Source organism: Nesoenas mayeri, assembly GCF_963082525.1.
Source record: "Nesoenas mayeri genome assembly, chromosome: 2".
In the NCBI taxonomy this organism is placed as follows: domain Eukaryota; kingdom Metazoa; phylum Chordata; class Aves; order Columbiformes; family Columbidae; genus Nesoenas; species Nesoenas mayeri.
The window spans coordinates 104,962,405-104,989,948 of NC_137543.1; the positions used below are offsets into that span (position 1 = coordinate 104,962,405).

The 27,544-nt window shown below is 37.7% G+C and overlaps 1 protein-coding gene across 2 annotated transcripts in view; it reads left to right on the forward strand.

Annotated features, from left to right (window-relative positions):
- EZH2 (enhancer of zeste 2 polycomb repressive complex 2 subunit) overlaps positions 1 to 27,544 on the forward strand; it is a 49,808-nt gene that overhangs the window by 21,908 nt on the left and 356 nt on the right. For both annotated transcript variants that reach the window (XM_080339093.1, XM_080339092.1), the window contains 16 exons: positions 452 to 568; positions 3,713 to 3,833; positions 5,983 to 6,126; positions 6,681 to 6,783; positions 7,342 to 7,505; positions 13,845 to 13,936; positions 14,922 to 15,162; positions 15,570 to 15,739; positions 16,108 to 16,202; positions 22,428 to 22,468; positions 23,599 to 23,724; positions 24,104 to 24,282; positions 25,112 to 25,207; positions 25,815 to 25,896; positions 26,700 to 26,780; positions 26,892 to 26,976. In XM_080339093.1, coding sequence (XP_080195219.1) covers positions 452 to 568; positions 3,713 to 3,833; positions 5,983 to 6,126; positions 6,681 to 6,783; positions 7,342 to 7,505; positions 13,845 to 13,936; positions 14,922 to 15,162; positions 15,570 to 15,739; positions 16,108 to 16,202; positions 22,428 to 22,468; positions 23,599 to 23,724; positions 24,104 to 24,282; positions 25,112 to 25,207; positions 25,815 to 25,896; positions 26,700 to 26,780; positions 26,892 to 26,976 — 1,937 coding nt within the window. The remainder of the gene's footprint in view (positions 1 to 451; positions 569 to 3,712; positions 3,834 to 5,982; positions 6,127 to 6,680; positions 6,784 to 7,341; positions 7,506 to 13,844; positions 13,937 to 14,921; positions 15,163 to 15,569; positions 15,740 to 16,107; positions 16,203 to 22,427; positions 22,469 to 23,598; positions 23,725 to 24,103; positions 24,283 to 25,111; positions 25,208 to 25,814; positions 25,897 to 26,699; positions 26,781 to 26,891; positions 26,977 to 27,544) is intronic.

Consider the following 27,544-nt stretch of genomic DNA (forward strand, 5'->3'; position numbering starts at 1 on the left):
TTTTTAACATAAATAATGGATGATTTTTGCAGTGTATTGACCTGAAGCCAGGGGAATTCAGTTGCATCTCTGATGGCCAGAGTCAATACTCTAACAACAGTGTAGCAGCAACAGGTGCTAAATCTATTTTGAGATACCAAACATAATTTGTATTGTAGATTGAATAGTCTGAGTAAAATACTATCAGAGTCACTCGTTAAATGGAAAAAAATGTAATGATCTATGGGCAAAGGTATTGACATATGAATAATTCTGGTGTCTTTTTTTCTTGCTAGACCTTTTCTTACTATTATGTCCTAAAAATCTGATGCATTTTTTCAGAGGCTGATAAAGCTAATTTCAACGAACACTTGGAATTTCATATGTTGTAGGGTGTTCTGCAGTGATTTTTTTTTTTTCTTGTTGTTTCTGATGTTGCTATGTAATTGTAACTTCATCCTCCTTATTTCAGTGCTCTGTTACCAGTGACATAGATTTTCCAAAACAAGTCATCCCACTGAAGACTCTCAATGCTGTTGCTTCTGTGCCTATAATGTATTCTTGGTCACCCCTTCAACAGAATTTTATGGTAAGTTTAATTAAAAAAGTGCTGGGAGGAGAAAGGTATGGAGAAAATGGAGGGCCCGTTTTAGAAATAAACCAGCAAAATCTGTTGGCAGTTACCCTCCCTATCTTTTTGGTATTGGTAATAAGGCAGTAATAATCAGGAATAGGCTCCCCAAAATAAAATAAATTAAAAAGAAAAAGTAATTTTGATTGCAAAGTAAACCTTTGTCCTCAGTGAACTGAAGTATCTCTAAAATCTTGCTCCAAAGAGACCCTAAGTTTATTTAATTCAGATGACCAAGCATCTTGTATGGCATTTAACAAATGTAGATTTATTTAGAAGCATAGAATTAGTGTAATGAGAAATATTTTCTGAGGGATATGAATGTCTTTATGTAACAAAATTGACTGCATACCTGGAGCAGAATAATAATTTTTATGGAATAAAGAGAACTTAGTCTCCCCACATAATGGTTATTCTTATGTAGCAACTGAGTATAGCCTTTTCTTCTGATTAGCTTCACTGTATGTAAAAGCCATAATGTTAGATTTCTGATGTAGATATTTGACTTATTTGAAAGCTTAGCTTATTACAAATCTTTGTCATATCATTTTGTATGTGATCACCTTTGACTGGTTATTATGATAATAATTGTAGCAAAGTTATCAGTATATGTACAGAGTTCTTCCACATACTTTTTTTTCTTGCTTTCAGTTAATCAGTATGTGGATATTTTGCACTGCTGCAGAATCATGATCAGCAGGAAAGTTTACATTTATTTTCTTAATAATAGAAGTTTCTTCTGTGGTATTGGAAGATACAGAATCACAGAATGGTTGGGGTTGGAAGAGACCTCTGGAGATCATCTGCTAAAGCAGGTTCACCTAGAGTAGGTTGATTGCACAGGAATGTGCCTAGGCTGATCTTGAATGTCTCCAGAGAAGATGACTCTACAACCTCTTTGGGCAGCCTGTTTAGGTGTTCTGTTACCCTCAAAGTAAAGAAGTTTCTCCTCGTATTCAGATGGAACCTCCTGTGCTTCAGCCTGTGCCCATTGCCCCTCATCCTATCATTGGGCACCACTGAAAATAGTCTGGTCCCATCCTTCTGACATCCACCTTTGAGATATGTTTAAATATTGATGAGATCCCCTCTCAGCCTTCTCTTCTCCAGGCTGAACAGACCCAGGTCTCGGTCTTTCTTCGAAAGAGAGGTGCTCTAGGCCCCTAATCGTCTTCATAGCCTGCAGCTGGACTCCCTCCACTGGTTCCTTGTCCTTCTTAAACTGGGGAGCCCAGAACTGGACACAGTACTTCAGATTTGGCCTCACCAGGGGAGAGCAGCGGGGGAGGATAACCTCCCTTGATCTGCTGGTCACACTCTTCTTAATGCACCCCAGGACACTCTTGGACTTCTTGGCCACAAGAGCACATTTTTGACTAATGGTCAATCTGTTGTTGACCAGAACTCGCAAGTCCTTCTCTGTAGTGCTGCTTTCCAGCAGGTCAAACCCTAACCTGTAGTGGTGCCTGGGGTTATTCCTCTCCAGGTGCAAGACCCTGCACTTGCCCTTTTTAAACTTCATTAGGTTCTTCTCTGCCCAGTCCTCCAGCCTGTCCAGGTCTCTCTGAATAGCAGCACAGTGTTCTGGTGTGTCAGCCCTTCCTCCCAGTTTGGTATCATCAGCAAACTTGCTGAGGGTGCACTCAGTCTGTTCATCCAGGTTATTGATGAACAAAGTGAACAGTACTGGACCTAACGCTCACACCTGGGAAACAAACTACAGGCCTCCAACCAGACTTTGCACCATTGATCACAACCCTCTGAGCTCTGCCATCCTGCCAGTTCATGATCCACCTCACCATGCATTTATCCAGCCCACACTTTTTGATCTTGCCTATGAGGAGGTTGTAAGAGACAGTGTCAAAAGCCTTGCTGAAGTCAAGGTAGACAGTGTCCACTGCTCTTTCCTCATCTACCCAGCCAGTCATACCATCATAGAAGGCTATCAGGTTTGTGAAACATGATTTCCCATTGATGAACCCATGTTGACTATTCCTGATAACCTTCTTTTCCTTCACATGCTTGGAGATGATGTCCAGAATGAGTTGTTCCATCACTTTTCCAGGGATGGAGGTGAGGCTGACTGCCCTGTAGTTTCCTGGGTCATCCTTCTTGCCCTTGTTGAAGACTGGAGTAACGTTGACTTTCTTTCAGTCCTCAGGCACCTCTCCTGTTCTCCAAGACCTTTCAATGATGATGGAGAATGGCTTCACCATAACATCTGCCAACTCTCTCAGTAACTCTTCCTTTTCTGTATCAGCTGTCACCAGGGCACCCTTCTCATTCAGTATCAGACCTACATTTTCCCCTAATCTTCCTTTTGCTGCTGATGTACTTGAAGAAGTCCTTCTTGTTATCTTTGACATTTCTGGCCAGAATTTCTGCTAAGTGGAGCTTGGCCTTCCTCACCACATCCCTACATACTCTAACAGCCTCCTTGTATTCCTCCCAGGTTGTCTGTCCCTTTTTCCACATTACATAAACATCCTTCTTCCACCTGAGTTTTGACTGAAGTTCCTTACTCATCCATGCTGGCCTCTTACTCCCTTTACTTGATTTCTTCCTCAGGGATACAGCTGAGAATCAAGGTCTGTAAATTCTACTGAGAAAACATGGGAGTATTAATGCATTTAGTCTATATGTGGACAAAAAAAAATGACACTGAAGTTCAGGTTAAATTGCGAAGCATGTCTGTGCTTGCTCTTTAGACAACTTGAATTTATACTTTCTTTGTATCACATTTTCTTATCTCTGGAAAAGCAATGAAGCGAACTGAGGAAGGGAGAATTAACTTATTAAAGGCAAGCTTCCCAAAGCTAGGAATCTTCCTGTGTTTTAGTAGTGGAAGCTTTGTGGAAACACCCTGCTTAACCTTAATGTTTGGCGATAGTGTCAGTATCTTGAGCCACTCAACACTAGCGCAAGAAATTGTTGAATTTGAGTTTTGTTTTATTTATCTAGTTAATGGTAAATGTGCTAAAGCAGTGAAGCCAGTTATTTAACTGTGATAGCTACACACTTGTAGATCATGAGAATGGCAATACAGAAATGGTCAACTGAAAATGCAATTTTTAATTGCTTGATTATAACTGTCATTATTAGGTAGAAGATGAAACTGTTTTACATAACATTCCATATATGGGAGACGAAGTGCTTGACCAGGATGGTACCTTCATTGAAGAACTGATCAAGAACTATGATGGGAAAGTGCATGGAGACAGAGGTGAGCCCAAACATTCAGGTATACTAATTACTTCTTCCTACATAAATAATTGTTGTCAATGTTGCTTGTTAAAACTTGATGCTTGATTGTTAGAGTAGTATCTCTAGAATCCCTACATTGTGTTAACATTGAGTATAAAAGACTTCCTTATTTATTTATATTGCTTTGCATTTTCATAAGGTTGTGAGTGTTAAAATAGTAGCACAGGGAAAGTAAACACAGTAACTTTTTTCCTAGACGATACAGTAATTAATCACAATGCCTAGGTGCAACACAGAAAAGTTCTTCATCTTCAGTTTCATGCTCAAAGCTTTGCAATATAATGATGGAATGTCCCTCCATGTGTCCTGCCTAGCAGAGAGTGACAGGAGAAGTATGCAAAACTCTGATAATGACAACACTTGCAAATGCAATGTGATAGAATAACATCTTGTGGGTTTTGCTTTTTTTCCTTTAAGGAAATTATTAGCTATTTAAAAACCTCTTTTCTATAAGTTGACTTATAGAGCAGAGCTGTATCCTTTTGTTGGTAGACTATATATATGTATTCTTAGGGGTAGTTTACCTCTTAATCTGTGTGGGAGCTGGACTCCATGTGATGTCATCTGTCTCTTGGTTTGCTAAAGTCTCAATGAAGTAGCTGCCTTTCACTTGCTCTATGTGCCCACTCACAACTGGCTTATACAAGCCTTAACTTAACAGTTGTAAAAGTTTCTTTGACTACTCTGCTTACCCCTTCACAGACACATTACCACCACCCCTCCCCCCACAAATGGAGAATCGTTTCTTAAAATTGATTATGTTCCTGTTAACGCTGGAGTGACTGAGAAAGAACTACATTTTTGAGTACATTGTGTGCTACTCATGAAGGTTAAGCTGCGATTCAATTATAAGTACTACTCAGTCCTACACCAGTCTTGTTAATGTCCTCAGAAGAGTTCGTGCCTTTATATTTCATCTGGAACATGAAATGTTTCATGAGGTTTTGCCTTTGGATATTTTTACAGATTTACTGATTGCTAACATACTTGTCGGAGAACTGGTTATGTCAGAATTGTAACATTGCTAGTAAATGTCTTCTATTATTGATTTAATTTATTATTAATGAGCTTAGCTTTAAAATTTATCTCATTTCACTGTCTCAGGTTACAAGTTTATGATGACAATTACTGTTATGGGTCCTTCAAAACTACTATGAAAAGTAGAACGTTTTTTTTTTTAGTCTCCTAATAACTAGTATTCTTGTACGACTGTAATTAAATGTAAATGTTGTGGGAATATGTAATCCAGAGGTATTCCCATGTAGGAGTTAGAATTGTAAACTAGCTCTGTAATTGGACTTTTGGGAGAGCAATTTGTACTAACCTGTTGTGTACCCGAAGAGTTCTGCTTAAAATATCCAAACTAAGTACCTGCCTGTTTTCATTGTCCACAGAGGAATAAAACTGTTAGATTCCTTCAATTTATAGTTTGATATCAAGCCTGAGTCCAGGTTCAAAAGGATGGCCCACACAGTTCAGTTTTTATTTGAAAAAGAACACCAGTGTCTGTCAACACTAGCTACAGTTTTGCACTCTGCAGAAATGCCTTATTGTCCATCTTTGCTGCCCTCTGAATTTCACATCATAACATAAGCTAATAGGCAAATATATGCAGCATTATATCATTCAGTTTTCTCTTGAATTTTTTTTTATATAACTATTTTTTTAATCACCTTGCCAGGGGCTCTATAGTGGGGAAGTGGCTGTTATGGAGCAACCAGCCAAAAATCTCTCTAGAGATTCCCTAGCTGTCCAAGGATAGCTTCATAGGCTGTTGCATGCATTGCCAGGGGTTCTGGCATAAAATTTCTTAAATAGTTAGCAAGTATTTTTTTAAATCTTCCAAGGAAGAGGGATGTATTTATGTCTACTGGTATGGAGCACAGGGTGTTGGGAAAATAAAAAAATCCTTCCTTCTCCCCTTCCCACATGTCAGTCTAACAAATATATACTATTTTTAATTCTTAGTTCTTACATTGAAACTGAGGGGAGAAATTTTTTTTTTTTTTTCATAAATTACAATATTTGACATAATTTAATTCAAGTGGAGGGGGGATTAAAAATACTTCATATACACTTCATGCTTTTCTGTTTTTGCTGAATTTCAGAATGTGGATTTATCAATGATGAAATATTTGTTGAACTGGTCAATGCACTTGGTCAGTATAGTGATGATGAAGATGATGATGACGGAGATGACAATCCTGATGAAAGAGATGACAAGCAAAAAGATCGAGAAGGTAACAGAATGGGTATGTCTGTCTGCCAACTTCAAAAATTAAAACTATAAAACCCTTTTCTTTAATTACTCAATAAATTGGTTCATACCCCTCTGCTTGATAGTTTTCAGGTCTAAAATGGCCTTTTTTTCATTTATCATTTAGTTCAAGAGTTGTACAGAGAGTACCACGAAAGGTGCTTTTGCCAATTTTTGTTTATCTCCGTAGTGGGACAGTCAAATGCACCAAAAGTCAGTTTGGTATCTGTCTAATAAGTGCTTGTGTACTCCTCAGAAAATGAAATATCATTATTCTAAATTATGCAGGAGTTCTGAATTGCCATCTCCATCAGCTGGTGAAAAAATGGTTTCTCCGCATTTTATTTATTTATTTATTTACAGTTCTCTCAGCAGTAAAGATTGCTTCATGCAGTTTAAGTTGTCTGTAATTTAGAAATGAAAACCCTTGCTTCTTTTTTTTTACTAGGATTTTGGCAAAGTCCCCCTTTCTCTCAACACCTCATTGAAGTAGCAAAGGAGCAGAAATATAATTTTTTTTGTTTTCCAAATTTTTTTCTTCTTTGACAGAGAAAGAAAGCCACCCACCTCGGAAATTTCCTTCTGACAAGATATTTGAAGCCATTTCCTCAATGTTTCCAGACAAGGGTACAGCAGAAGAATTGAAAGAGAAGTAAGAAAGTATTTTAGGATGTATTGCTATGTTGCACTATGAAAAAAAGATTCCTTGACTTTGTTAAATATTTGTCAATTAGGAATGGTCTCCCTTGCAGATAGGTTCTATGGCAGTTGTGTAACTTCTGCAAGGGACATTTGAAGGGAATTGGTTTTTCCCACAGAGTCAAAAACTACAGAGGTGCTTATTAGCCTCCCTTTAAACTATTGAAAAGTGTGTGCTTGCATGTGTTTAATAATGTATGGTTATTTTTTTGAGGTGAGGTGGTAAAATAAAAACTTTTTAAAAGTCTCATTTTTGAAGTTACTAAGTAATATATATGAGGAGATGATGGTTTAGAAAACAAACACATTATTTCCTAGCCAATTTTATATTTGTGTTAATGAATATGGAATCAATAACTTGTCAGGTCACTGACAGATTTACCTCTCTAGCTGGCACATATTTCTTATTTTTTTTTAATTTGTTACTGAAAAGGCAAAGTGGTACTGCAATCAAAAATTACTGGTTTTTTTCGTTATACTGAACAAATAATTTCTATTTCTTTCTTTTAAGATACAAAGAGCTCACTGAGCAGCAGCTTCCTGGAGCTCTTCCTCCTGAGTGTACACCAAACATAGATGGACCAAATGCTAAATCTGTTCAGAGGGAGCAAAGCCTGCACTCGTTTCACACACTCTTCTGCAGGCGCTGTTTTAAATATGATTGCTTCTTACATCGTAAGTGCAATTATAGTGTGCTTGTTTATCTCTTAGTTTAAAAGTACCATAAGATGCAGTACAGAGGAAGGAAAGAGAAGAAAAAATAAAAGCAGTAATATTGCTAATGTTTAAGAAAACGTGTGCATATTAACATTTATTTGCAGTGAAAACTATACCTCAAAAATTGAATGCACCTGTTTGGGTTAGTTTGTTATGCTTTTTACATTTAGGAGCTCATATAGAATTCCTGGCTTGGACCAACCTATAGTATTACTTCTCTTTTTATGATCCTCAAGGAAACTACGTTGTTTTCTACTGCTGTTTAGGTGTTACACTTCCTCAGTTTGTGCATGGAGAATGGAATATATTTCTCCCTAAAAATACCTGGTTATTCATCAGGCTTGCTTCACTTTCTAGCAGGTGGAATGAATATCCATGAACAGTTTTATTCTTTATTCTCTCAGGTTACTTTCTAGCTACTTTACTTGTACCTGGTAATTTGAAGAATAGTTTCAGAGTCTTAGAAATGGTGATATTTTTTCTACTGAATTGCTTTCATGTTGCCTCGTTCTTTGGGGGCAAGAATTTAACAAGACCATCAGTAATGATGTTAGTTTCCATTTGCGAAGCATGAAGAATAAGAGCGATTCTAAAGTGCTACTTGAGATAACTCTTTCTCTGAGAATGGAGTCACAGGTAAAGGGGAACCTAACATTCAAATGTAAAGTGGTTTCGACTTGTAGTCGAATGCTATGATGAGCTCTATTTCAAATAATTAATTTTCTTTTGACTTAACTGTTCATTTGCATGTTCCACTGTGAGTGTGCATGCATGTTCATTTAGAAATCTTTGTGCTTTGTCAGCAGCTCCTTATCCAGCACACGTGCAATCTAACTGTATTTGTACTTCACACTGAAGGCTTTACACAGTGCTGCTGCTTTTTAGTATCGCTTAGTTGCCTTTCAGTTTTGCAGAGGAACAGAGTAGTTCTCAGATGGTGGAGGGGAAAAGCTTTTCCTCTTCCTAGTTTCTTTAGTATTTGTGGCTTTTGGACTTAGGTCTTTTAGTTTCACTTTCTCCTCGCATTCTGTTGGCAGGCCTTGCTTGAAAATACAAAGAAAGAAGCTCTTGCTTCTGAATAATGTTTAAGCTGCCTTGTCTAACCAGCTTCAACACAGCGTGTTCTGTGAAGCTGTAGGTTTTGTTTAGAAGTATCTTAGTTGCCTGGAGGACTCATACTAAGAAGCATTGTGTGCAACCTTAGTCTGTAGGATAGGGAAGTGAAGCTGTATGCATTTGTGTGGTAGTGGTTTTACAAGTTCTTGACACTCTCAATAGTCTACCAGGGAGACTGAGCACCAGTCTAGTTTTACTTCTTCAAAAGGTGTCATGGTTTCTCTTATCCCCATACAGGCCACCAATAACAAAAACAGGACAAAAGGATTTTGGTTTTTAAGTCATCAAGAAAGCGTTGTCCAGACATAATGGGAACAAACTTTTTACAATAGCACCCCAGAATACTTTAGGTACTTTTGCAGCAGTGGTTTTAGGCTATTTTTCTCACTGATTTTATGAACTTTTAGGCGTTTTCCAGTGAAGATGTCTTGCTCCTTTAAAATACACATGTATTTGGTTACTTGCATAGTTTATGTAGATTTGCTTTTCATAGTCATTTTTGCAGATTGTTAAAAATAGAGCTGAAAGAATCCACAGACCACATTTTGGTACCTACTACTCTGAGGAGCCAAGTGTTACCAGTACACAGTTTTGGAGCACCATCTCTGTGAGACTTCCCCTAGTGCTGTGAAGGGATGAGTTCATAGTGTTGTTCATTTTCACACGTTCTTAAGTGCCAGATTCAGGCAATGTTATAGTCCAGAGTCATGTCACTGGCTGTAGGACCTCAGTTCTCACACTAGCAGCATCCTTTAGCTGAATGTGTTGTGCCCCATTTCTCTGGGTTCATAACCTTTGGAGGGAAGACAAAGTGTTTATGCTAAAATATTGCCTAGATTCTCGTTGATGGTGATTTTTGATAAACCCCCTAAACAAGTCAGTATTCTTTCCGAAGTGGTGTATGTCCAAGGCTTTATTTTAAATCATGCCTCCTGAAAAAAAAGGCCCAAACATTAAGTCATCTCTTCAGGTTTTCAGGGCCATAGCAGAAAGAAGGAAGAATAACACTTCTGTGGAGGCATTCAAGATGTACCTTTGTGTCAAGATGGAGTGTGAAGTTACCAGTTATGTTGTTGCTCTTCGTGACGCAGCACATACCTTGTCACTGATGAAAGCGTATTTGGTACTTGATCACTGCAAAGAGATCTCCTGAAGCTTGATTTGCACTTTTACTATATGTAATAGCTTCCAGACCGGACACTGAATGTAGTAAACTGATGCTTCAGTCACCATTCCCTGAAGACATATCCAAATCCCACCTCTGCAATGGCTGGTCACTGCTTTGGATGCATTGCTTCCTTCTGCTTTTTTCTTTAGTAACACCAAGGAAAGAGGATTGGTGTTTGTCTGTCTGCGTGTCTGTCCGTTGCTAGGAATTTACCTGTTAAGAACTGAGCCACTTTTATGACCTCTTCACTTTCCATGTATTTGTAAGGCTGCTGGTCAAAATCCACCAGATTCATTGCTGGGAACAAGTAATTTATCAAAAAAGACTACTCTGGTTATACGAAGGCTGCATTAGCAATTTAACTTTTTTTAAAAGTTCATAACATTTTTACTAGCACCCTAATCAGTTGCCCCTGTGTTCTACTTCATACAGTTGCCAAGCACTACAGAATGATGTCCTGGCTTCTGCAGATGACTTTTTGGGTTTAATTACCTTATTAACGTGGTGGGCTATAGTGATCAGATGTGTACTTTGAAAGGTACAAATCTCTGGAGGAGGCAAAGAAAATTAAAAAAATTACAAGAATTCTATTAGATGTGGGTTTGATTTTGTAATTTCCCCTCTTAGATTCCATTTTTGTTTTAAGATGAGCCTTATTTTATGTAGTCTCAAATCTTTATTCTAGAACATTTGAGTTAAATATTGGAAAAGTTATCATTAGATTTTTAACATATCAAGTCCCCTTGACGACCTGGCAATCCCTTTATGTGCAGGTGATGACATTACTGAAAAAACTTGTGTACCGACTTCATTTCCTGGCAGCAAGGAATTATGCCTAAATGTCTGGACTAACAAAGAATTTAGAAGAAGGAAAAATATCAGGTAGGGAGAATTTCCCAAATAGCTTGACTATGAAGAAAATGTACATTTCAGGCTAAACTATTGCCTGTGTACTTTCACATTATGAAAAATATGAGACTTGAGCCCATTGGCAATAAGACAGGTAATAAATCTCAAAGGCAGAAAACATGCTTAGTGAAGCAGGTTTAGAATTACTTTCCTAAGGAAATTATTGAAGAAATACGTAGTTTATTTATGAAATTCTGCAGTGTTGTTTCTGATTTTGAAAAAAAAACTTAGTATTAGTATTTGCAAGATTTATAATACAGCTATACAGTTTTGTTCTTGTTATGGTCCTTAATTTGTAACAAGCCTCCCAAAAAATACCTTGCAACAGTGGTAGATTCTGACTATAGTTGTCAGTACTATACTATGTTGAGTGTTTTTGAAATAGTGGAATACACAATATTATTCTAGTATTAAGTAACATATATAGCATATTTTTGAGGTCTCGCTGTTTTAAAAAGTCAAATATTGACTTGTTTCACTGCGTTACAGACTAAACATTTCTTTATTGTCTGAAGGAAAACAATTTTCTTAAAAATAAACACTTATTTTAGAACCTTGTACAAATGAACTTGAGAGAGATGTTTGCATTTGCAAGTGACATGAAGGAGAAGAGTTTCGTTTTGTGCACATTGTAGCGTTCTGATATGGATGATGGGTTGCAAATGTTTTACTGTTCTTTTGCATTGTTGCAAAATTATTTTCTTTGTGGTATGAAGACAGGGTAAAAGAGTTATGTGAAAAACAAAACAAAACCAAAACCCAAACAAACCCAAACCTGGGTAAATGAAACAGTATACTGTGTAAATTTAAAGATTCAGTGTTCAAAAATGTGTTGTTTTTCTTTTTCCCCAGCGCTTTTGGGTGAGGGGCTCCTGTCATCTCATTGTTTCTTAAAAGCTGGAAAAAGTTGGAATAATTTGGCATTAAATTGCAAGGTTTCTTTATTATTTAACATATTTTACCTACAGAATGTATGAACATATGAGAAGTGACATGCCACACAAAAACTTTTAACTGGAATGTGAGGAAGAGAGGAAGGAGTGCTAATAGCAACAATGTGCATGTATCACATTCCTATACTCGCTTGTAAATAATTTTTATGTATATATGTATTTGTATGTGGAAAATTGAAGCTTTTTGTGTGTTTCCAGATTTATAAAATGGAATGTATTTCCCTGGTGAAAGTGATGCAATATTTAATTAGCGATACTTTTATATCTTGGGTACCTTTTTAAGAAAGTCTTGGAAGAATACATTGTTTCCCTGAGGTTCCCATGTGCTGCTGTCACTAATACAGACATAAAATTATAGAATTTATTATTTGATTTCTAGCACACCTTTCCTTGTGGAAGGGGAGCATGAAGTGATGGTTCCAAGACAGAGTGGCTTCATCAAAGAAGCTGTCTTAAGAAGTGCTCACCATGACTGGTCGCCCTCCCCACTGGTGCCAAAACAAGCACTTGCGGAGCTGTGCTGCAAACCAGATCACTGAAACAAGATTTGCTTTTAAAAACGTTATCTGAAGACATGTGAGCTTTGCCCACATTATTTAAAAAGGGAGGAAATGCATTTAAAAAGTTCAGTCTTGAAAGCTTAGTAGACTGTCGTAAAGGGAAGCTTCATGCACAATCTAGATATGAGTAGGAAAGCTTATGGTGGTGGCTTAACAAAGGAGAAAGATGTGTGTGATGTTGGTACAAAACAGCCCTTACAGGCTAATATGGGTGAGAGGGGAGGGATCTCTTCTTTTGGTTTGAACATTAGTGCTTTATTCACTGAGTGTTGAAAAACTTAACTGTAAGTCACAATTGCCTAACTGCAGCTGTGGCAAAACTGCAGCATAAGTGCTTTTACAATGCTTGGCATCATGTATTTTCAGACAGACATCTTTTATAGGTGTTCGTGGAGTTTTAGGAAACAAACAGCTAGCATTGAGTAGTATTCTTATTAAACTTGAGTATATTCTTCATTTTCGTTCCATGCAGTTGTGTGTGCCACTGTTAGCACATTTAGGGGGGGAAAGAGTATTTATTGGTATCTTAATATCTATCTCTATATATTAACAAAAAAAAAAATTTTTTTTCCTTGAGCATGGAGGAATTTAATAAAAAGAATTGCAGAAGACTAAGGATGCTATTTTAGAAAGCTCCTAATGTAATTTGGGAACATGAGTATATGAGTTCTGGTGAGAGTTCAGCTCCAAGTTTTCCAATCTTCAGTTAAGTAAGGCATATGGAAGAGTTCCCAAGACTTTCAGCAAAACCAGGAAAGTCAGTCTCTGCAAACATCTTGCTGGGAGGCAGAAATTGCACAAAGGGAGGGCTGGTAGAGATAAGCTCTGGCAAAGGGAATGGGTAGGAAACTTATAAAAGTGCTCATGTTGCATCTGTAATGTACTCAGCTCTGCTCCATTCTGAGTTGCTGTTCTGCAACGTACACAGAGACCATCAGATACGTTGGCAGACACTTCTCTGCAAGGTGAAGACTTAATTTGGTTAGTTCTGATCTGTAGTGACTGTGATGCTAACTTACTTTTACACTGCAGCTGGGATATAGGAACTGAACTCTTTATCAACTCTCAGCTTAGCTGGAGTGGTGATAAACTACTAGAGTAAAAGTTCCTTTCTGTAGTTCTCACTAACAAAAATGACAAGTGGGTCCATTACCTTTCCAAAGTTTGTGGGATTGGATTTTTTTGACTAGATAAAAATTGAACACCTGCATCTTATGGACTGAGAGATGCTCATGCGTTAGTAGGAGAAACCCTGTGTAATTCTGTTTAACATGGTAGTGGAAATAAAGTTTGTTCTGTTTGTTGGGGAGATATAGCAAGCCTTCCTTGATACATGAAACAAACGTGATGTTCGTCTTCACAGATGTAAATGGGCACATGCAAAACTTATCCATGTGCTGTCTGTATTTATGTGGTAAGTCAAATGTCACTAGATGGTGTTTCTTTTGTGAGGTTTTCCCATTTGTGTGCAGGGTTTTTTTTTGTTTTGTTCTAGTTCTGATAAACCTTGTGTTTTAGATAATGTTTGAGGTTAGATATTTAGTGTGTTTTTAATATTAAAACTTACAAATGTGGTGTTTTGATTCAACAGCATTCCATGCAACTCCTAATACTTATAAACGAAAGAATACAGAAACAGCATTAGATAATAAGCCTTGCGGACCGCACTGTTATCAACATCTGGTAAGATAATTTCAAATGTCAGAATTCACTAAAGCAGTGCTAGTTGCAGTACTGTGTTGCAGTAGCAAGCTACACTTTGTGTAAGAAAATGCTGGATCTATGATAATATGCATACTTGTGGGCCACTTGCAGTCAAGTATGTTATCTTCAAAAGAAAAGAGAACTTCTAATCAGCAAATGAAAGTCTTAAGTAGAAGGAATTTTTAGCTCTATTAGATGTAACCTGAGAGATTTTTAGGGAAGAAAGATTATTACCTCCTAATAATGTGTTGCTGCTTACTGTCTCCCATCTGGTCAGAGGAACTGGGTCTTACAGACTTAGCTCGCTTCTAAGTTATGTATTGACAAGAAATTGTAGGTTTTTTTTTTTAGTTTGCCAAAGGTAGATTCCATCCAGTATATATGCTCTTAAGAAACAACAAGATGGAAATTAATAAGGGGAAATCCTTAGTAATGTAATTTCAAATCTCTTTCCTACTTTCAGTAATTTTTTAGTATGCAAAACAATGTAACTTTTTTAATCCAAAAACTTAATAGGCATTGTCGGACCCCTCTCCACTAGAAAACAAATTGCCAGTGATTGGATTTTTAAAAATGCAGAATACGTATTTTGTAGGTGCCGTGTGCAAGAAGAATTATTGTATTTTGAAAGGTATTCTCTGTGGGACATTATCTTTTTTCTCATGATCTAGAAAAATGCAAACTTACTACTAAATTATTTTCTACTTGGCAGCTAAACTGAAAATGGAACTAAATTACAGATATAAGTATTTTGTAAAGGTAGATTTTCTTTTTTCATGTTAGCATCAGAAGTATTTATTTTCATTATTAGAGTTCAATTAACTGAAATTTGTGTGTACATGATTAGTTTGTAGAATAATTAAAAGTTACACAGTATGCAAGTAGAACATGTTCTTCCCCAACCCTGACCACAGGTGAAAACACTACAATTTTCATTAAAATAATTTCAATGGTTTGTGATTAGGAAGGTGCAAAGGAGTTTGCAGCTGCCTTGACTGCTGAGCGTATAAAGACACCACCAAAGCGCCCAGGTGGCCGCCGGAGAGGAAGACTTCCAAACAACACCAGCAGACCCAGCACACCGACAATAAATGTATTGGAATCAAAAGACACAGATAGTGATAGAGAAGCTGGAACTGAAACTGGAGGAGAAAACAATGATAAAGAAGAAGAAGAAAAGAAAGATGAAACGTCCAGTTCCTCTGGTAAGGCTACTCAATGCTTCATTATTCAATTAGCTGCAGTGCTTGAGAGTATAAAGCCAAGTTGAGCCACGTGATCTTAGAAGCCGTGTATGTGAAATGTACGGAACTGAGTGAAAAGACAGAGTAAGAATATGAGTTTAACGAAATAGAACCCCATAACAAAATTTCCAGATTGTCTCAATTTATGTAGAGATGAGATTGTGTAATTTCAACAGGTTAGTGTTACCTAATTTTTAACTTCTTTAAGAGCCATGTGAAAAGTACTGTTTTGTTGTGGCATTTGGATAGAAAACAACAGCAACTTGGAATGTTTTTAACTAAAGTTAATAATTTGACATTTTTAAGGGCTGTGTGAATTTTTGAAACATGGCCTTACATTGACCCGTACTCTCAATTATTTATTACAGAAGCGAATTCTAGGTGTCAAACACCAATAAAGATGAAGCCAAATATTGAGCCTCCAGAGAATGTGGAATGGAGTGGTGCAGAAGCCTCAATGTTTAGAGTTCTTATTGGCACATACTATGACAACTTCTGTGCAATTGCCAGACTAATTGGGACCAAAACGTGCAGGCAGGTAAGAAAGGGAAGCTTCTTACAAAGGACAATAGCTTTTTACTTTTTAAAGTGAAGTATAGTAATACCAGTATTAATTACTAAATGAGAAAATTAATTTTCTTGGGTTTCCCAAGAATGCTATGATCCAGAACTCGTGACACAACTATATAAAACTTAGGTTTAAAACTGTTTTTAAATTAAATTTACAGGTTTAGATTAGACTATCTGTTCTTAAATGACAAAAATAAACAGCTTTAAAAGTATTGAAAAGAGACTATGGCTGGATCTGTAAGTTGTTGGTTGGAGGAATTCATGCTAAGTTAGAAAATGAGCAACTTTGTACTAGTGAGAGATTTATCGTGGATGTATTATGGTATCTCTTGTTAGGTGTATGAGTTTAGAGTAAAGGAATCTAGTATTATTGCTCCAGTCCCTGCTGAAGATGTTGATACTCCTCCCAGAAAGAAGAAAAGGAAACACAGGTAAATCTGTTACTAAATAACCTTAGCGTAACAATAAATTGAGATACAGGGGATCAGAACAGAAAGTTTTTTAGAGGAAAAGTCATGCAACTCTTCTCCTTTTGCTTTCAAAAACAAAATTTGCAGCAATAAAACAAAATGGCATTTTGGTTTCAGACAAAAGTGCTACCACATTGGCAAGTATAACCCTTCCACTTCTGTTGCCCTCCCCCTTCTTTTTAACCTCTTTAACAGCCAGATTCTTGTTAGCAGATTCTTGTAGGTGTATTGCTGCAGGTAATCAAACTGAAGTTTAGTTTAGAAATACTCTAAAGCTGGTTGTAATTAACATTCAAGATATTGCAGTTTAATTTTCTTTCAGCAATAAATTTATGAGTGTTATAGTGGGATTCAATAATGATTATATGGTGTTTTGTAAATTACAACTCATGGATTTTTTTATGGTGGAATGTATTCCATTAAGATTCTATTAAGAATGGAGAGAGTCCAGAGGAGGCCACACAAATGATCAGAGGGCTGGAACACCTCAGCTGTGAGATCAGGTTGAGAGAGTTGGGTTTGTTCAGCCTGGAGAAGAGAAGGCCCTGGAGAGACCCTGTTGTGGCCTTGCTGTACTTAAAAGGTGCCTGTAAGAAGGATGTGGACTGACTTTTTAGAAGGGCTTGTTGCAATAGCACAAGGGGTAATGGTTTAAAACTAGAAAAGGAGAGGTTTCAGACTAGGTAGGAGGAAGTTTTTTACAGTAATGGTGGTAGAACACTGTCACAGGTTGCCCAGAGAGGTGGTAGATGACCCATCCCTGGAAACATTCAAGACCAGGCTGGACGGGGCTTTGAGAAACCTGGTCTAGTTGAAGATATCCCTGCTTATTGTAGTGGGTTGGACTTAGGTGACCCTTGAAGGTCCTTTTCAACCCAAACTATTCTATGATTCTTTGATAAGATTAAGATAATCTGTAAACAAAAATGTTGTAGCAAACCAGTCAGATTGCCTTTTTTTCTTTAAGAGACTCTATTTGTTTGTAGCACTCTAATGCTATCAACTAGAACTGCAACTCAAGAACCGAGTTAACAAATTATTACTTTAAGTGAAGCTGCAATGAAGAACAAAGCCAAGCCAGAGCCACAAAGACCATCTGAAACAATTTCTGTTCATTGATTATTTTTATTCCCAAGGATAAGAACACAGGAGATAAAAAGCTGACTGAAAATTGGCAAGAACATTTATTTCTGCAAACAATAAGTAAACTTTTTTCCATAAAGTTGCCTATTTATCCCCTTAATTTATCCTTATTTTCCCCCAAGTTTGTTCTTCTAGTTCTTCTCCCATCAGTTCTTATTTCTGTCTTAGCTTGTCTAAGTATATTTATTATTTCCAGGCTTAGTGAAATTTGTGATACCGGCTCAAAGCTACTGTTAGCATGGAGTAGAATTTTTCTGCTTTGTAGTGTAGAGGCAACTGGTGTGAGCTAGGAGAAGATTCTGTGAGCATCTTGAAGAGATTCTTTCTGAGCAAAAACTATTGCTTTAATGGTCTTGGCACAGTTTTCAAGTTTTTTTGGCATTTGACATGCTTGACTCTTTAAATCCAGAGTTAGTAGCCATAGTGCATATTCAGAGTGTGCAGTTAGGAATTGCTTTGCTTTCAGCTTCATGCAAACTGCTATGAAAACAGTGCCACTACATCTATTTGAAGAGTGCAACTAAATGGCTCAAATGTGTTTTGAAGCTAAACTAGATTGTATAGTTACCAGGTTGACATTGTTTTGGAGGAATTTTGAGACTTTTTTTTTTGTTTGTGATTTGGTTGTTGGTTGTATGTGTGGTGAGTGGGTTTTTTATTTGGGTTGGTTGGTTTGTTTGTTTGTTTTTCTCCAAATAAATGAAAGCACATACCACTATGTGGGGTGTCTTGATCTTATTTTGTTCTTATTAGTTGCCAGTATAAAAACTTCTATACTAGCAATTTTGTTTTGAAACACCTTTTAATTCTTTTAACTCTCATTGAAGGAAGGAGGTAATTTTTTCATTTGATTTTACAGAATACGTGGCAATCAAGCTGTCTCCATTCTTCTATGTGCAGTAGTCTTAAAAAAGGAAGACCTTTTAGCCTGCCTACATACCACTGTAACCTGAGCATTCACACATCTAGCAAATGGGAAAACCATCTGGAACTCTTTCTCTGTTTCCTAACTTTCTTTGAGTTGAGTTTACTCACTCCTAGAGCAAATCTAGTCCTAGAGCCAGGAATACCCTTCTGTCCTGTTTGCACTTTTCCATTGCAGGGAACTTGGTGGTCTGCAGGTTTTCCATCTGTATGTGCAGTAACAGCCTTTGAGCAGAAGCAACATTGACCAAAGAGCAGCAGCAGAAGTTTGCTTTTAATGGCCTCTTCTAACTGATTTGAATGCAGACTTTCTTACAAGCCTTCTTACAGACTTTTCCTGTTTCCCATGTGATCTTGCTGTACCCGTATAAGCATGGTGAGCAATTAGCTGGTGAGACTACCTCCTTCGTGGATGGTAAAAGATATTCTCTCGCTCCTTCCAATCTGATTTTTACTAGACAGCCATAATAAGCCTTATAAATGAGAGGAGACTCACTGGCTGTCCAAAAAAAACCTACATAGAAAGTGTTAGGTCCTGTCCTATGCATTAACCTGTCAGTTTGTGAAAACTCTCCTTTGCTGGAGGAGTAAGTAGTTTGCATAGAAGCCAATAGAAAAATCTAAACTAAGAATGAATTCAGAAAAGCATGTGCATAGAGAGTGGATGCTTCAGTACTGTTCATTCTTTTACATGTGCATTTTCTTCCATTGCTGGGAGATGAATTGTATTTGCTTTAACTGATTGGCACTCATTCCTCAGGATTGATAAGGATGTGTTTTTGATTGCAGGGCCATGTAATGCTGCTTCTTGGTTATTTTTGTATTCCTCCCCTCCCTCATTCCCTATTTGGATATGAGTTTACTTAGTAAGCTTTATGTGAAAGTATTTTCTCATTTCCCATTTTCTCATTTTCCTCTTCCTGTCACTACCTTCCGCTGGACTACTGCTCACTGCATGTGCTTGAGTAGCTTACGTGATTCTGCATAGAGTTCAGGGTATCTTTTTATAGGGATTTAAACTCTCACTGTTATCAGGCAAAAGGTACAGGCACAGATATCCTTAGGTGCTACCTGTCTGGAAGGCTGAGTCTTGGAGTGGGGGGCAGGCCTTGGATGTGATATGACTTAGGGGACTGAAAAGAAGTCTTTGTTGGAGTGATGCCAGAACATCAAACCCCACAGAGACAAAACTACATATATTGACATAATTGGCATCTATTTTGAATTTTCAGTGCTATTTCAGATAGTAGAGTATCCCTGTGCAGAGGAAGAAATGCTAGTGTAGCTTCTTCTGAAGAATGCATTTCTGCTGCCTGATTAGCTGATACTGGTGCCTCCTGAAAACATTGGCAAAGTCTAGTAGGTTGTCAGCAGAGAAGAACAATATTTTTAATAGTTTCTGACATAATGCTTCTGGTGACACTTCTTTTATAAGCTGGCTGTCCTGAAGAAGTCAGCAACCAGATGTACAAATCCACCTGCTTGCTTGGAAATCTGCCACTGAGTTTCCAATTTGCCTTTTTTTCTGAAGCTTTGAGTCACAAGTGCTTTCTCAGCTTTTCTGTCTTTTCCTTGCCTCTGCTTCCTGGTGCATGAAACTAGAACCTTGCCTTTTGTTTCTGGTCAAAATAGCAGATTATAGGGCAGATAGATAAATTAGTCCACCTTTAGTATGGTGCTCATTCAGGCTTCAGCTTTGTGCAGTAATTAGGGGAACTTGCAGTGCTTACTGTCAGTTTTTTAAAGGTACAAGCTAATGAACGTAAAATTAATTTTGTTAATCAAACCTCCTGACAATTTAGTCAGTGTTGGCAGCTTGCGTCATGTTATTTTCTGTCATTCTTTGCAATACCTGCTCACACTGTATGTCTCCAGTTCCTTTCTTGCCAGGGTCTCTTCCTCCTGTGACACCAGGCTCTGTTACAAGAGTGGCTCAGCTGATGCCTTCATTGTTGTGACTGCCGTATTTAATTTTCTATCTGAGCTGTTGGCATACTGAAAGTTTTGTTGATGATGGCAATCTTTGTCACATTCGGGTGACCTTGTCCATACGGTCTATACTTTTCCATAGAAACCAAAATGTCTCAGGTGGCAACTAGTCAGCAAGTGGCATTTTACTTTTAAAGTAGTACCATAGATTACAAACAAAACCCCGAACAAACAACAACAAACAAAAAAACCTAACAAACCAAAGAAACAAAACCAAACAAAACCCACAAAAAAACCCACCAAAAATGCTCATACTAATTGCTAATGAAATGGTGTTTTAAGGAGTCTATCCACAGAAAGCTTTTAAGGGTTTAGTATGCTAGTAGGTCCCTTTTATCTTGGGCTGAGAGACAAGATTCTGTGTAAAATTGTTTGAAAATTTGGTAAACGTTACTTTTGCCAATACCAGCCAGACAAAAAAGAAAAGTAGTCCAGTGTACATTAGACTAAGTCAAAATTGGACTCCTTCTTTCAGTTATATGGGAACTGCCTTCTTACAAACAGTCAGGGTCTCATAACTCAGAAATATATGTTGGTATCCTTTTTTCTAGAGTGAGCCACTCTTAATAGCAATGTCATCTGTTTATTAGTGCTTTGTAATGCTGATAGTCTTTGGGTTTGTGCCCTCTCCTCAACATCAGTTACTTAGACAATTCTGCCTCTCTAAGTTTCTAACCTGTATGGGTTCCTTCAAATGCTGGTAAGAAAGTGGGCTGTTGAGCACTTAACATGAAGTCTAACTATAAAGCTTTGAAAGTGCAATTACACAGACACTCTTGTTTACCTACAGCTGCTGGGGAGAGCGCAGCACACTGTTTGGTTAAGTAGAAATTGGTATCATGCTTTTATGAAAGAAGTAGTACCTAAAACCTCCTATTTAATTAGTTACAGCAGGAGATATTTTTTTCAGAGCGCAAACTTCCAAGTGTTGCATTCACTGAAAGGCAGAATAGTTTCCTAAGTGTCCTGTGCTGGGAATTCCTGAGTGCATGTGTTCACTAGTATTTTGGACCGGTTATAAGTAAATCTGCACAGAAAGTGAGGTTTGCTAGGTGCAGCTAGCCATGTATTATTTAGCCAGGCAGTGAGGCTTCTCCCACATTCTCCTAATGTTGCTATATGACATACTAAGAGACTCCAAGAAGTATGAACTTTGAAAATCCTTAGTCCAATTTTTTTATTGTTTATTCGTTTAAATTCAAGTGCTAACTGAAATGGATAGAACTGGAGAAAAAGGATAAATCAATGTTTTTAGTTTAATTTTAAGACTACTGAGATGTAAGTCTGGTTTTCCTTTTGGTACCCAAGGTCCAGACAGGTGTCTTCAGTTGATTGTGTCTGACACTGCCATTCATGGAATAGTAGATATTTCCTGCCTGAAGAGCTTGCAGTCTGAAACGGATACAAAATAAAAGGAGTAATTGTAACTTACAAGAACTCTAAAGTATAGTGAGTTATGTTATGATGACTAAAAGCATGTTATTCTTAAAAACAAACAAACAAACCAAAACACCAAAACAAAAACACACAAAACCAAAAACCTGCCACTTCTAGCCAAGCTGACAGGGAAAGAGGAGAAAAGAAATACCGATATTGCATCAGTGTGGCTGCGTCAGATGTGATCTCCTGTTGTCATATACTTGGAGCTCAGCACATGAAGGGCAATACGTGGCTGTGACCTGTAGGAGACCACCAGTGTGGTGCTGGGTCCAAGTCCCACAAAGCAGTGGAGAGACCTTCACTCTCCTTTTTTGGCAGGTCTCTCGTGCATCTGCAATTCCATATCCTTGCTGCTGCTGCTCCAGTAGCCTCCTCTCTGCAGGCTGTCCTTAAAGGCCACCTGAATTTAAGCACCTCTAGCCTGGGCCAGGTGGGGCTGCTTGTCTGTACAATCCTGGGACTAGAGGCATGGTGTGGGGAGGGGGAGGGAGCAGTCTGCAGTGTTGATTTTTGTCAGCTCCAAGAGGCTGGGGTGAGGTGGTTCTGCTGCAACCACTTGCGACTTGGGTGCACTTAGCAGAAACTTTCCCATTTCAAGTCAAGTGTGGGTACGAGATGCAGCTGCCTTTCCCAGCCCACTGCAGGAGGAGTTCCTGTCAACCTTCTTGTGTTTGTTTTGTGTTTTTGCAGGTTGTGGGCTGCTCATTGCAGAAAGATACAGCTGAAAAAGGGTTAGCATCTTTCCATTCAATTTATGTCTTGAACTTCTAAGATCCTACTACTGCTTTTTTGGTTTTGGTTTTTTGGGGGTTTGGGTTGGTGGGGTTTTTTTTAGTGTTAGGCCATCATATACGCTCCATGGGGAGCTAGAGAGCATAGGGGGAATAAAAACAAAAAAGTAATCTCTCATTACAGAGGTTGTAGGGGAAAAAAGGTACTGTTTGGTTTATGTAACTGGAAGAGCTCTGTATAATTCCTTCTCGTTTTGGGATGGAGACTGAATTTACAGTCCTTTAAGTACAGCCTCATTGAAGCACAGATACAAATGATATTAACAACAGGAGCTGTGTTAAAAAGTGGCATTTGTTATTTAGAAATGGGTTATTTTAGAAATAGTTATCTTAAAATTTATTGAGTGGTTGGGACTTTAGCAACAGAAATAATCAGTGTCTTTCCTTTTTGGTTGCTGATTGCTAATGAGCATTTTTATAAATACATGCACACCCAACACAAACTCAGGAGTATTAGCAGCAAATATAACTTAGATAGCACTGAATTCTCCTAGCTGCTCTATAGGTAGAGCTCTAGACTTGTCCCTGATAGTCCCTCCTTGCCTATAAGATGTCAGCATTGTCTGTATTGGAAAATTGACTTGGGAAAGCACAGTGGTATAATGACCAGGTATTATTTTGCCAGTGTGTCTGTTTGAAAGTAGACTGTTGCTCCAGAGTAAAAATGACTGGGTATTTGAGCAAATTTACTTTGCTGAATGATATCAGTGTTACTCTAGAACATGTTCACACAGGAAATTATACCATTGTAGTTTCGTTTTTCAGTTTTCCGCAGGAGGTAGTTTTCAGCTCTGAATACCTGAAGCAGCTAAGTAATGGGAAGAATGAAGTGCACTAGGAAGCGGGCAACTAATGGTGACAAGCACCTAACTAACGTTACAGTTCTGGTTTGGTGTCTTTTTCTTTTTTTTTTAATCCCACTGATTATAGGTTTGGGCGGGTTTTTGTTCATTTCTTGGGGTTTTCTGTGTAAGTGACTAAAAGGGATTTTTTGCTTTAAAGAGTGAAGGGAATTGCATATTCTTTGTTTGCACCGTTCAACTTGGTAAAATGTTGCTATTTTTATTCAGATGGGTCATCGAATCATGTTTACAACTATCAGCCATGTGATCATCCACGTCAGCCTTGTGACAGCTCATGTCCATGTGTAATTGCTCAAAACTTCTGTGAGAAGTTTTGCCAGTGCAGCTCAGAATGTAAGTAGAACATTTAAAAGCTATCTATAAGCTCCTATCACTGTGCCAACATCTAACTGTACTAGCAGGCAACCTGAACTGCCGTGTTTGCAAGAGCAGCAAATCACATCAAGTCGTGTGAGAAGTGAGCACATGTCCAATTTAATTTGACCCTCCTAATTAGCCACTGAATGAAGTAAAAAACAGTATTAAGACGTAAAACTGAGGAAGACTAAAGTAAAACCAGACGAGACAAAAATTTACAGTGCTTCTGAAAGTCCTGTACAGATATCAATGGCTATGTTTTTTCTAATATTCTGATATGCTATAATCTGCACTCTTAATTTTACAATGTACTTTTTTCATACTCGGCCTTTTTGTATTCCATATTCCTTTTTAGGCCAAAACAGGTTTCCTGGATGTCGTTGTAAAGCACAATGCAACACTAAGCAGTGTCCATGTTACCTAGCTGTACGTGAATGTGATCCTGACCTTTGTTTAACATGTGGAGCAGCCGACCACTGGGATAGCAAAAATGTTTCTTGCAAGAACTGCAGCATTCAGAGAGGATCCAAAAAAGTATGTAGTTGTACAATTATATTTCTGGTTTTGAGGTAGGTTTGTATTTTTATGCCAGAGAATGGAATTTCTTTGCCTTCATGCTGTCACACAGGACAAAAAAAAAACCAAAACAAACAGACAGGGAGGTGGCTGTCACCTTAGGTTCTCTAGTGCTGCTGTTAAGCTCTGTGTACATTTCATCATGTACCAAGTAGTTAGTGTTTTCTGTGTAACACTGTGGGTAGAATATCTCCTTTTCCCCATTTAGTCTTTGCTTGTAACTTGAAAATAGGCTGTTGTTTTAAATTGATAGTTTGTCAGTCTTTCCCTAGATCAGCATAAGGAAGTTTGGCCATTTCTTTCTTCAGTTGTTGATTCTAAGAGACAAACTTTGTATACAGTCTACTGAAGATATCTCAAAAGCCCATTCAGCTCCGTTAAACACATACATAAAGAAACCAAGGTTTATTTCTGCTCTGGAACGTCTTCTCACAAATGAGTTCTCTCAAATACTGACCTAATCAGTACTGGGCTCCTGTCTGCAGACCTTTCTAGTTTGACGTCCTTAGTGTGCATGTTTTTATGTAACACCCTCATTTCAAAGTTAAACTAAATTTTTTATTGGTTTTCAAGTACTTCATGTGTTTTTTCTTTCACATGCAACATCTGATTCACAAGCTGTAATTTTGGTGTGCATTTGATAATTAGAGTACGTTTGTCCTCTTTCCTGGAGCCCCAGGGTACATTTCATTAAGTGATAAAAATAAAAACAAAACCAAACCCTAAAACAAAACCCCAACAAGTCCAAACCAAACATACATAAACCTCTTTATTTCCTCTCACACAGCACTTGCTGTTGGCACCTTCAGATGTGGCAGGCTGGGGAATCTTCATCAAAGATCCTGTACAGAAGAACGAATTCATCTCTGAATACTGTGGTGAGGTAAGAATGGGGAACACTGGTTACGTATAAGCTTAATTGGTAAAATTGCGTGTCGGCCAGGGACCAAGAGATTTGTCTCTAACTTGGTATCGTGTTCTTTAGAGGGAGAGATGTGACTGACTAAGTATACAGGTGCTGCTGTCAGAGGCTCAAAGCCCAGGAGCTAGATGGTTGACATGTCACAAAAAATTTGACATAGGTTATTGTGAGAAGTGGCTGGAGTGTCATTTTAATCTTAGATGTAATTTCAATTTAGACGTGCCTGAAATTTTATGCAAAATCATTAGTGTAGTACTAAAACTCAGTTTGTGCTTTCACTAAATTATATGCTATTGTAATAAGAAAATCCTGAATCAGGTATGCAGTCTTGGTTTTAAGATGAGAAGCCAATTCTTTCTTTCTTCTGTGCTTTTTGCTAAGAGCAAGCCATGGCTGAGTGCTGAATACTTGCTGAAAACAGTACTTCGTGTTTGGGAGTATTTTCAGTTCCAGGGAACAAAAAAACTGCACCTTTCTTTCGGAATGTCTGATGGGCTTTTTGACCTTAAGCTGCTAAGGCTACAGAAGGGGAGAGGATGGTCCCTTTTACAAGTACTATTTCTTTCAGATTATTTCTCAGGATGAGGCAGACAGAAGAGGAAAAGTATATGACAAATACATGTGCAGCTTTCTGTTTAACTTGAATAATGGTATGTATGTACTAATCACAACCCTTGCAGCATAAATAAAATAACCATGTTGTTCAGCTCTGTTCTGTTGCAAGCAGCAGCTAACATTAAGAAATTTTTCCTTCTGTAGATCTTTTCCTAGTAGTGTGTGGATTCCTAATATTAATAGCTAGTGCTTTTTTTTTCCTTAAGGCAAGTCAACTAGATAGTAGTGATGGAGCCTATTACATAAGCCGAATATACAAGATGAGCTGAGTAGAACTTCATAGAGTAAAATTATGTGTAAGCATTAGTAAAGTAGCCTAAATTGAGAAAGCTTGCTAAGTATTGTCTGAAATAATTCATGGTGACTTAAATTAGCAGTAAGTTATGATGATAATTTTGTATTAAGGGAATAAAAAGCACAGACAGACATGTGGCTACTGCCACTTGAGAAATATACAGATTGTACTGTGTTGTGTGCAATACTAAAAAATATTTGAAAAGGGGAAAAAAAAGCTGATTTATGTCAATGTTGAATTAACATATTTATGGAGCTTGTCTTTGTGAAATAAAGTTAGAGAAGCTTCAAATGAGAAACTAAGGTAGGGCCACTGTGGCAGGAGATAAATGGAATGAACAGGGTGGGACAACAGGAACAGCTGGAGTCTTGCAGAACAACGTAGCTATGGTAGGATGATGCGACAGCTCTTCCATGAGCAGTTGGCTTTTCCAGCTGCTAAAATTCAAGCACAATAGGTAATGAATAGACACAAAAAATGTTTGTAGGTGATCTATCCATCATTTGTGGTGTTTGCTGTTTATTTTTTTCCTTCCCTCCCCAGATTTTGTGGTTGATGCAACACGCAAGGGCAACAAAATTAGATTTGCAAACCATTCAGTAAATCCCAACTGCTATGCAAAAGGTAAGTTTTAAATTTACTTGCTTTTAGCAATGTATGAAACGTTATCAGATGTTTACTGTAAGTATCTTAGCAGTATTTGTGTTAATCTAAGCTTAAATTTGTTTTAAACAGTTATGATGGTTAATGGCGATCACAGAATAGGAATATTTGCTAAAAGAGCCATTCAGACTGGTGAAGAACTGTTCTTTGACTACAGGTTGGTAAATGGATTTTTGTCATTTCTTCCTATTGTAACTGTAGCTTTCAGCGTATTTTCAGTGCGGGCCCCCTTGCCACCTCAGGTGTCAGCAGCTGTGAAGCAGCCCTCTTGCATCTTTTCTTTTTAAGCCACATACTACAGTAAGACTGACATTAGCAGAGCAACTGGTCAAGAGCACAAGTTTGGAACAGCAGCTTGTTGAGAAGTTTACAGAGAAATTCATACAGAAAAGTTTAGTGACAAATGGGGACAAACCTGCACAGCCTTTCCTGGTAGACTTGTGTATTGAACTTTATCTGGTAGGGTTCCCTAGGTACGGATAGGGGTTTTCTCTGCTGTCATTCAGAAATGGGCAAGTAGTATTTCTGTGTCATTACAAAGAAGTGCTTACTAAGATTCTTTTCATACTTTACTGTAAAATCAAGAAGAAAACTAAGTGATGATACTATATAAGTAAGTCTACCTTGAGAAATGTAGTTGTTTTCTACTAGCTAAAATGAAATTAAGTATTGTGAGATTTGAGATGAAAAAGTGTGAAATTTTAGCATTTTGTTTCCTCATGGTC